General features: G+C 36.7%; 2 protein-coding genes across 2 annotated transcripts; both read left to right on the forward strand.

Moving 5' to 3' along the window:
• The first annotated feature begins 228 nt into the window (after positions 1-228).
• LOC114750806 (uncharacterized) lies at positions 229-807 on the forward strand. Its single transcript, XM_028939411.1, has one exon. It carries the CDS (start codon positions 259-261, stop codon positions 559-561), a length of 303 nt encoding a protein of 100 aa, XP_028795244.1. The 5' UTR covers positions 229-258; the 3' UTR covers positions 562-807.
• Positions 589-9,537, forward strand: LOC114750802 (AT-rich interactive domain-containing protein 3). Its single transcript, XM_028939406.1, has 12 exons — positions 589-1,015; positions 1,124-1,163; positions 1,755-1,807; positions 4,968-5,013; positions 5,290-5,382; positions 6,266-6,373; positions 6,474-6,525; positions 6,617-6,692; positions 7,478-7,544; positions 7,626-7,676; positions 8,417-8,509; positions 9,149-9,537. The coding sequence occupies exons 1-12, from the start codon at positions 723-725 to the stop codon at positions 9,248-9,250; spliced, it is 1,074 nt and encodes a 357-aa protein (XP_028795239.1). The 5' UTR covers positions 589-722; the 3' UTR covers positions 9,251-9,537.
• Positions 9,538-10,560: the final 1,023 nt, after the last annotated feature.

A 10,560-nucleotide genomic window follows, 5' to 3' on the forward strand; every position in this document is an offset into this window, starting at 1 on the left:
TGTTGCAGGTAATTTCGCATATATTTACTTCTCTTTTTAATTTACAATTTGAAAGGTGACAAGGAAAATCCCGAAATGTTTCTGGATTTATGAATTGTCAAGGACCTCCGACCTGCCCGTATTTCTGGGTGAAAGACTAGGGTTTAGTTCGGAGGAGATTTCTTTTTCTTGTTTTAGGTGGAGGGGCATCACTGGCATGTTTCTCCGTGGATGCAGGTTTAGGGGTTTGTGTTTTCTCATGCGCGTTTAAAATTGGAGATGAGTAATACCAACGAGAACGAGGAATCTGGCCATGTGCCAGAGCGTGGGGACCAAAACAAGCAATTGTGTGATGCACAGGTTCAACAGGAGGTTTCTTCTATTTCTGTTCCAGAAGAGATAGCTGCCAATCCTGCCGAAAATGTGAAGGGAGTGGCACCTGCTGGTGAGAAAAATCAGGAAACGGAGGTTATGTCGGAGGATACTCAACAACAAGAAGTTCAAAATACTCTTCGCTCCATCCCGGTAGAATCCGATGCTCAAATTTTGGTAAAATTGAGTCAGGACACGTATCAGATGTGAAGAGTGAGGTCAAAGAATTTTCACAGACAGATACGGGCATAGAGAGTGATGCTGTTGTTGGTAAGAAAAATTCTGATACAGCCGAAACAGTTAAGAATGTCAAGCCTGAAGCTTGTGAAGCCACTGCCAGTGAAACTTGCAAAAATGGTGATTCCACACCCATGGTTCATAACGAACCTGCGACACCGCAAGCAGTTCCTGTTGATACAAAAGCTGGGGCTGAGAATGGCATAAAAGTTGAGACTAAGGTCCATGAAGAGCATACTGCAACACTTGTAGATAAAGGAAATTCAAACACAAAGCTCTCTTTTTTAGATGTTGATTATGATGGAAATGAGTCAGGCACCGAAGCAGAGCAGTCTGCTTTTATGAAGGAGCTTGAAAATTTCTTTAGGGAGAGGAGCATGGAATTTAAACCTCCTAAGTTCTATGGAGAGGGGCTTAATTGTCTTAAGTGAGTTTTTTCCCTTTCATTAAAATTTTTAGTTTTATTGTGGCATAAATGATATAAATTCTGAAAATATATCTGATCCACCTCAATGCTTAATTGGTGGAAATTAAGGTTGTGGAGAGCAGTGACCAGACTGGGTGGCTATGACAAGGTATACGTGCGTGTGCGCTCAATTTCTTTTTCCATTGATGCAATCTTATAATTTTATGTGGCTTTTTTCTCAACCTGACTGGAATTTCTATGAAATGTTTCATGTATTACATTATTTAAAAATATAAAACTGATTCGATCACATAGTAATTATATGGGCTTGAATTTAGTTGAATTGAATTTACTTAGGTATTTTGTTTGATTTGTTCATCCCTAATTCTTCAATCACATATTGTTTGTTATTGACTATTCACAATTTGAAAATAATTTGTCTAAATGTATGAGCTGGGTTGTGATTTGATGAACCATAACTAGCATACCTACTGCCTCTTAATGAATGTTGAAATATAGTTTTGTTTGGTTACAAGTATTGATGAATCAATTAGTTGATAACCTTCTTCACTTTCATCATTGCTGTCACAGAAAATTTGCCAACACTTCAATCCATTTGGTGTGATTTTACCGTAGGATATTATTTTAGGGGCTTGTTCCTTAGAAAAGGGACACTAATTGTACACTATGTTGGAAATTTGTTTAAATAGTTGCTTTCATTGTTGCCAGGGCATATTAACTGACTTATGTTTATTGATAGGTAACCTCATGTAAGTTATGGCGGCAAGTTGGAGAGTCCTTCAAGCCTCCGAAGTAAGTGACGACATGCACCTTCTCATACTGGACTTGTTTAATTGAAATTTAGTTACTGTGTAGGTTTATGGCCTGTGAACTAATGCCACAATTTTACTATGTAAAATCGCCTAAACATTTGGAAGCTTGAACTCAAACTGAATGGTTTTAGGTAGACAAATTGGATGCCTTGTTTCTCATGTCTCTTGAATGCTATTGGATGTCAATTTGCAATGACAGTCCATGGAAAGGTCGTTGAGAGCAGTTGAAGTGTCAGTATCAGACAGTGAATTAATACTGACAGAATGAATTGAGAAAAAAAGTTTTTTTTTTTTGGTTTTTTTTTTATCAATAGCTTTCACGAGTGTAACTGCGCCCCTTTCCTTCAACCTAACTGATTTTTAGGAGTTGCCATTTATTCGTGACAATATGTACCCCCAACAAAAAAGGGGGAAGAAAGGAAAAGAAGCAGCATCCTTGCCCAAAAGGATGGTATTAGAAGTGTGCGCCAGAAAGGTTTGAAACCTGTCCGATCTGGTCTGGTCCAACTCGATCTAGTTCAGAGCAAAAACATAAAATTGTCTTAAGCAGAAATGAACATGTGGTCTTCTGGGGTTGATTCCCCCTTCTCCACTCTTAAGAAAGCCATGATGTTGCCACCGATTTTAACTCTCCCTAATTCTGAAGAGAGATTTGGCATAGGAGTTAATGCTTTGAGTTTTGGGATGGGGGTTGTGTTAACTTAGCATGGCCACCTGTTAGCTTTTGCAAGTAAATCTCTTAGTGCCAAGAAGAAATTTTTGGCAACTTATGAGATGGAATTAATGGCCATCGTCTTTGCAATGATCCAATGGCGCTCCTACTTGGTTGGCCACACGTTTGCCGTATGCACGGATTATCTACCTCAAGCATTTACTTGAGCGGAAATCTATCTTCCTTGATTAGCTTAAATGGCTTAACAAGTTATGGGGGCTCACCTACTAGATCGAGTATAGGAAGGGCAAAGATAATCTTGCTGCTAATGCCCTTTCTTGACACACGAAGTGTCTGTTAGCCCCCATATTTAATTTACCTTTATGCATTAGTAACTATGAATTTTGACTTTGCAAGAGGATTCAACGCTTAATTATGTGATCAAAGATTGCAATTGATTATCATTATCCCACAAACGTCTAACCCTTTCATGTAAATCAATAGCTGGTACTAAAAGAGCCATGCATTGAAATTTTGGTACCCTGTACAAAGCATATTACAGTAGTTTCCAACCCTTTGCAAGAGACAATTTTATGACTTGAGCCCCACAATTTATGCAATCACTTAAATTAGTCAAGACTCACTTCCTTTTGCTCAAATGCTTCAAAGGGGGGCCATCATTTTTCATCACAAACATTCTTACCCCTTAATAAGGCCTTCATCGCATGACAGCAAAGATAATACCCATCTAATCCCTCTCATACCTGCTGAAAGGTGGTTTTATGATTGCTAAGAGCCGTAGGGCTAAGGGTTGACCATGTTGAGAAGGGATTGCCCCCAACCATGCTAATAGCCTTTTGACAAACCCACCTCTTGTTGGTGTTTCATATGGATGAGTAATATCTGCTTGGCAGCATGAAGAATTCAAGGAATCAACACTTCCTTCTTAGGTAATCCATCTGTGCAACCCGCGTCCCGAATAACAAATTCCTATTCCAATGAAATATCATCACTTTATGGTCCATATCCAAAGGTAATTCTCCTACCTTGGCCTTGAAAAAGTTCTATATGATCTATTCTAGGCCCTTGCATTTCTCCATAGCGCACAGATTTTTCACACTATCTCCTTCACTTCCTTTGTTTCTTGTGTTACAAGTTCCAACCTTTTCAATGGTGTTAATGCAAGATACCTTCCTTCAATAGTGTTTGCAATTCTTTTCAATTGTCCTTGCTCTTCTCCCTTTATGGCATCCACAGACTTCATAATCTTGCACTGACAAAGAAAAGTTATGATTCCTTGCACAAGCAAAAATCTTGTAGAGCCCTAGAAACGTTGGCCTTTCTTACTCCTCTTCCATCTCCTTTTGAGATGCCTAGCAAGCTTGTAGTCAATGCTCGAGCTGTCAATATAGATAGGTACCATCTACTGCTAGAGCTTACTCTTTTTCCCTACAGTTTGCACCTTTGAAAGAGCTCTTATCACACTCAAAACACCTCTACTGACTCTCTAGCTCACTACATGTAGGTTCTTTATTGCCACGATTGGATTCACTCTTCATACATCAATGACCTTTGCCTCAATCTCCTTGTAAAACTCACCAAATCACCTTATGACTTTTCTTCATAAAATTCAGGTGCCGCCTTAATATCCATTTCTCTACATGCAGATTGGAGCTTAGTGTCATGCTCTGCCAACGCCTATGCACCCATCCGTGAGATCACTGTTGTTGAATTTCAAAAATTTGAGTCTGCTGAGGTTCTCTAGAGCGTTGTAGTGAGTCTGGCTCAGTTGAGCTGAATTGAGGCATTGTTGCTTGTCCACTAGGGCATGACTTTTTGTTGATATAACCTCCATGGTTGTTCATAGGTACCATTGTCATCTTCAGAATCATGTTAACTGTAAATGCTTCAGTTTGAGCTACAAATCACTGCAATCCTCCAAGATTGGAAGTATTCTATTCCGATTAAGTTTGATTGTTCTCAACTATTGCAGCTTGAAGCTCCAATTGATGGTTGAGATCTCCATATCTCTCCCGTGATTGCATCTATGGTGCCATTGAGCTAGAGTGGCTCTGGTGCGATATTGATTTATGGAAATTGGTAAAGAAGAGTTTGTTCATCAACAGCATCTGGAAGTGTACCTAGAGGATTATTTGTAGGCCACTCTAACACTTTCCTCCAACATAACTGATTTTCCCTCCTAGTTATTAACCCATAAGTAGTGAGGAATTGCCATTCATTCATAGCAATATCAAACTAATTATGATTGATGCATCTATTCAATTATCCTAGCTTGATCAGTTTCTAAACTGATATAGGTTTCCTCCCTTCCCCCTCTAAGTACTTGTCTCTTGGCTTCCGCTTTTTATTTGCTTCCTTTTTTGTTTTTTGAGGTTGGGGGATAGGACTCTATGAGGTATTTAAATTGAACATTTTATTATTATTTTATGGTCTCGTGATATGTTTCTGTTTTCTTTAACTTTTGCAGGACATGTACAACTGTATCATGGACGTTCCGAGGATTTTATGAAAAGGTGATTTTAGATTAATGTACTATTAGTTTTCTCTCTTGTTTATTGCTTTTGTTAACTTGGTTTCGAAATATTTCTTTGGCCATGTTTGACATGGTGTTCATTAAGGCTTATAGACTAATTCAGTTAATCATTTACTCATTTTCAAAATATCTGATGATTGCATGGTTATTTTCCCTTTGGAATTGTACACAGGTACAGCCTCATGTCCTTTTTTTTAATTTTTTTTCACCATTCTCTTGTAGCCTTATTTGTGCTGCTTATAATATGTTACTCCAGGCTCTTCTTGATTATGAAAGGCATAAAACAAAAGGTGGTGAGCTTACTGTTCCTATTGCTTCTCATTCAGAGCCTATAAATATTGAAAATCAGGTATTGTGTGAGCCACTGTCTCTTCTCTTAGCATGATTGAAGTTGTGGATGGAAATTTTTTTCCCAAAAAATTGACTTGAAGAGCATGGCTGGATACAGCTGTTCTATCCAGCTTTTTCTTTTTGCCCTGATTTCAAAACTACTTTTTTGAGGCACACAAAAATGTTACATCTTCTCAAAGTCCGTTTGCATCTTAAAACAAACACAATAAACTTTTGGGCATACCATTCTATCAAAGTTGTATAAATAAGAGTTAGATAAGAGGTTTGCTTTGGTTCTAAATATAAGACTTCAATCCATTTTTGTCACCCAAATTTATAATTTTCTCCGCAAAATATCCCTATTGATTGCATGTGTTAGGGATTTCTATCAAGGACTAGTTGCAATGCACATGTTTAACAAGGGTATTTTAGGAAAGTCAATGCCCACATATCACAAATAACTAACTTAGCTAATTTCCTTAATATGCTCAAATTAGTTATCTAGCTTCTAAATTAAGGACCGGAGGTAGTAGTTATAAGACCTCACTTGGCATCCAACAAGTGATGCCAGATCCAAACTTTTTCTTTTGTTTTATTGAGAGAAATACAATTTACTCTTTTAACTATCAGTTTGAATCATTTCAGAGTTCAGATATGTGTTTTATCTTTACAAGGCTTAGACGTGGGTTTTAATTAGATCTGATATCATTAGCTCGAGGTCATCTATCATGTAGAAGTTGCTAGAAGTTTGGAATATTAATTGAAAATGGTGTGATTGTTTATGTTGTCATACAATCCCCTAAAGTCCCACCTTTAGTTGCATTAAGTTTGAAAAATGGATAACGTCGCTATGCCTATTTGTGTCTTAAAATCCTTTGTGCCTGATGAGTGCGTGTAATCAGGCTTCAGCATCAGGCAGAGCACGGAGAGATGCTGCAGCACGGGCTATGCAAGGTTGGCACTCACAACGTCTTCTTGGTAATGGTGAAGTTAGTGACCCAATCATTAAGGTCTGCTTTATATTTGAGATTCTGATACAAGTACTCCTAGGCATTTTGTTTACTAGATATTTCATTGCAGTCTAACCATATAATGCATTTGTTTTTTTAGGACAGGACGTCCATGCCCATGCAGAAGCGTGAAAAACAGCTTAAAAGCATCAGTATGATCCTTTCATCCTAGCTGTTGTTTGTAATAGTGTTATATGTGCTAAATGGTTCTAATTATTGGATTTCTTCCTCTGATTGGATCAGATTTACTAAAACGTAAGAAACCATCATACATGGATAATGCAGTCAAAGCAGCACGCAGTAAACCATCAAAGCCACAGTTAAGATGACATTCTCTGTTTCTCTTTTCTTTTGTGTGCTATGCTTGATCTTGGTCCTAAATGTAATACATATTTCCCATATTTATCAAATTTTTCCTAATTATCCTTATTAATACTCAATCAATAGTAATCAAATACAATAATAATTTAGTAATGCGTCTATTTATTCTATAAAGTGAGTAATGCTTGCTACTCATATATGTCACACGCATCAGTTCTAGTGTTCTTTATTTTTTAATAAAATAATTTTATGCTTTTTGAAGGGGGGAAAAAATAATTCATATAGGCACCCATTCAAAGTGATTGGATTTTTTTTCTTTGAAAAATAGCCCAATAAAATATTAATCTCATTGTCTTTTTTCCATGGCTATTAAAGCATAACCTTTCATTTGTATTTTACCCAATCAAATAGACGTTCACTTAATAGGAAAAAATTCATCTTCAAACAAAAAGCCAAGAAAATAAATAAAAATAATAATTTTACCCATTAAAAATTCATTTCAAATCTATAAACTAGTATCAAATGCATAAAAGATCGTTATGTAGACTTTATGAATCCGTAAATCCCAAGAACAAGGATATAAGGAAAAGCATATCATTTTAATTGTAATTGACTAACTTGACCAACATCCGAAATTTTGTCAAATTAGTTAAATAAGTCTTAAAATTAAAGACCAAAGGAGTAGTTAATGAAATGTGACACTTTTGGATGTTATACTCTGGCAATTGGCATTATGGTTCTTTAACTATTTTGTCTGCTCTGTTGATGTCTGTGGCTGGTTAGATTGGACACAGCAGTTGTTGATATTGGACCTCCTGCTGATTGGGTAAAGATAAATGTCCAAAAAACTGTAAGTTCATTTATCATGTATTGGAATTGAAGATAATCTGTGTATGTAATCAACTCATCAAAATGCTATTTTTGTGTACAGAAAGATTGTTTTGAGGTCTATGCATTAGTTCCTGGCCTTCTGCGAGAAGAGGTAACTGGGATATATTCTTCGTGTTTGTGTTATCTGTACTTCATATGTTTCCTTTTCTCTGACTTGGCTGGCACACAATGAAAAAGAGTGAAATGGAAGATTGAATAAAAAAGCAATCTTTATTCGCCAAAAAAAAAAAGAAAAGAAGAAGCTATCTTTGATGATAAAAAAAAATGACTCTCTGCACTTTAAAAAAAGTAAAAGATAAAAATTATTAACTGTTAAAGTAATCATTATACAAGCATAACATACATTGTTTTAAACAAATAAAAAGAAGAAAATGAATACTGCATGAGCCGCTAGCATTGGTGTTTGTCATCTGTTTGTTGAAATTTTCATATATTTAGGCTTGTTGGGTTTTTGCATGCCAAATATTTGATAGAATTACAAGTGTTTTTAACTCAGTCTGATATGAAGAGAAGGAATGAACGAAGAGAAGAAAGGGTAGAGAGAGAGAGATCTAGGAGAAAATAGAGGTAAGCCAGGGAGAGATCTGAATGTTGCTACTGTGTAGATTCAACAACAACGCAAAACTGACCCTTCCCCTCACGCAAAATATAGCCCCCATATTTAAATCGTCGATTATTATTATTTACATTACTCAGTCATGTGTATGCAGCAAGCATTTGGTCCCAAAAGATAAAACAATGCTGAAATTGATCTGAGAATACTTTCTATTGTCTAGAGCTTAAATATATAATTTGTCATTGGTTATAATTACGTTTGCTTTTTAAAACCAGGTTCGTGTTCAATCAGATCCAGCAGGACGATTGGTCATTAGTGGTGAACCTGAGCATCCCGATAATCCCTGGGGGGTGACTCCTTTCAAGAAGGTAGTCTTCTATTTCATCCGCAACGGAAAAGATGTATCGGGCCATCTCTCATTTGCCTACAACAGTTCCTGCTGCAACCTTTAACTTGATAGTATCACATGTTTTGATCATATGTTGCAACACCAAGTTCTCCCTCACCCCAACCCCCTCCCAAAAAAAGAGTTGAACATTCACAGGAGCACTGCTGAATTTCAAGTGAAACAATCCATCATTTTCACATTTTGAATCAAAATATTTGTGGCTTCACTGAGCCTACCACTTTGTTTCTGCGATCCCTTTTGTCAGCAATCGTCGCATCAGAAGTCAACTGATATTCCACTACATATATGCAGAAAATGTGTACTGCTGAAGTTGCCTTTATTTATTCTAAAGAGAAATATTCCTCCAGTCTTAAATATAAGACCCATTTTGTAGTGTAAGAACACTACAAAATGGGTCTTATATTTTGGATCAAAGGAGTACCATCTTCCTTTGCAGATCTAAGTTTAGTTCATGTGGGAAGTACATCAGGACTCATCCTCGACTCTTGAGGATACGTACTTGATTGTCATACCAAAATGATAAATTATCCCCGTCCTTCTACATTTATGTTGCAAAAAATTATGCATGATACTCATATGCAAGTATTTGATTATGTAGGTTGTAACCTTGCCTTCAAGAATTGATCCTCATCAGACATCAGCTGTGGTTACATTGCACGGACAGCTGTTTGTTCGTGTCCCATTTGAACAATCAGAGTAGTGGTGGCTGATGTATACCTGATTTATTTAGTACTTCATGCCATTAGAGAAATGAATCCCGCCCTCTACGAGCAAAATTTTCGAGCTGTGGAGTATATATGTTATGTTAATTTACTTATAAAATTTCAGTGCATGCTATCTCAAGTACTGCAATGTGATCCTATTTCAAATATTATACAGTTAGGATTTTACTGAAGAATTTCTCAATGTAGGAACTAGGGTTGTTGGTTTACAGGCAGCTGTTGATTTTCTTTTCGTTGTACTAATTATCCAGTTTTTCTTTTTCCCCTTTTGATCAATCTGTTTTATACATCCTATAACGTTAATGAAACTCCGAGAAGTTACTTCTCCCGTAAGTTAATATTGTTATGGATTGATTACAAGATTACGGGCATCGCGGACGTCTAACTTAACTATAGGTTCTGCATTTTCTGTGAGCGTAGTCTAATTGTTGGCGCCCAAAAAAAAAAAAAACAAACAAACAGGCAGGTTTACTGGTATTGGCCTGCTTACAAGGCAATTGATCCTATTAATGTTGGAAAATGTTTTGTGCTCGTTTGAAAGATGTATTAAAAAGATGTTTTTCTAATCTGAATGGTTCTGTTTGCTTGATATGGATTGGAGATATACGTTACGTAACTGGACTATGCGTTTTGCGTTTTCTATAAGCGTGGTTTTATTGTAGAGAGGGAATTGATCCTACAAGTTCTAAGAGAATACTCCCTCGTATTCTATATATAATTTTTTAGAATATGAATTTTTATTCATTAATTATCACATGTTGGTCAAGGATTTTTTTTTTCCCCCCTTTTGGGTAGAGGTGAAGGGAAGACGAGCACTGAGATTAAATGTGTCTCTTGGCGTCGCCGGAGGAGACCAAGGGTACGTCGTGAGAGGTCTTGGGCTCTGTTTCGTCGGCCTCGGGGGTTGGAAATGTGTGGAGGAGAATATGGAAGAAGAAACGAAAGCAGACTTCATAGAGAAAAGAGGGCAAAGCATGTGTGTCTCTCTAAAAAGGTGAGGAGGAAGAAGAGATTTCTGAAGAGAATGTAAGTGAAGTGGATGTGGCTCCGGAAAGGTGAGGAAGAAGAAGAGGGCAACGAGCTGAGCCTGGGTGATGCTTTCTCTTTTCTTTTCTTTTTTTTCTTTTAAAAAAATTTCTCAGATGCACATGCGGTTAGTTGGATGACTGAAAATAATAGTTTTTCGCTGGATAGGATAATTATTTGATGATTAAAAATAAATTATACATGATAAGGACATCAGTGAGTTAAAAATTTAGAGACTGAGTTATACTAAATTAAGAGATTA

The sequence above is a fragment of the Neltuma alba genome, unplaced genomic scaffold (assembly GCF_004799145.2).
Source record: "Neltuma alba isolate B1F8T4 unplaced genomic scaffold, ASM479914v2 tig00006653_pilon, whole genome shotgun sequence".
In the NCBI taxonomy this organism is placed as follows: Eukaryota; Viridiplantae; Streptophyta; class Magnoliopsida; order Fabales; family Fabaceae; genus Neltuma; species Neltuma alba.

What these genes read in the sequence shown, in the direction of transcription:
- LOC114750806 (XM_028939411.1), top strand. Translation starts at nt 259, where the DNA reads ATGAGTAATACCAACGAGAACGAGGAATCTGGCCATGTGCCAGAGCGT.
- LOC114750802 (XM_028939406.1), top strand. Translation starts at nt 723, where the DNA reads ATGGTTCATAACGAACCTGCGACACCGCAAGCAGTTCCTGTTGATACA. An exon ending in GAGGGGCTTAATTGTCTTAA is followed by an intron (nt 1,016 to 1,123) that starts GTGAGTTTTTTC and finishes GTGGAAATTAAG; the next exon opens with GTTGTGGAGAGCAGTGACCA. An exon ending in GACTGGGTGGCTATGACAAG is followed by an intron (nt 1,164 to 1,754) that starts GTATACGTGCGT and finishes GTTTATTGATAG; the next exon opens with GTAACCTCATGTAAGTTATG.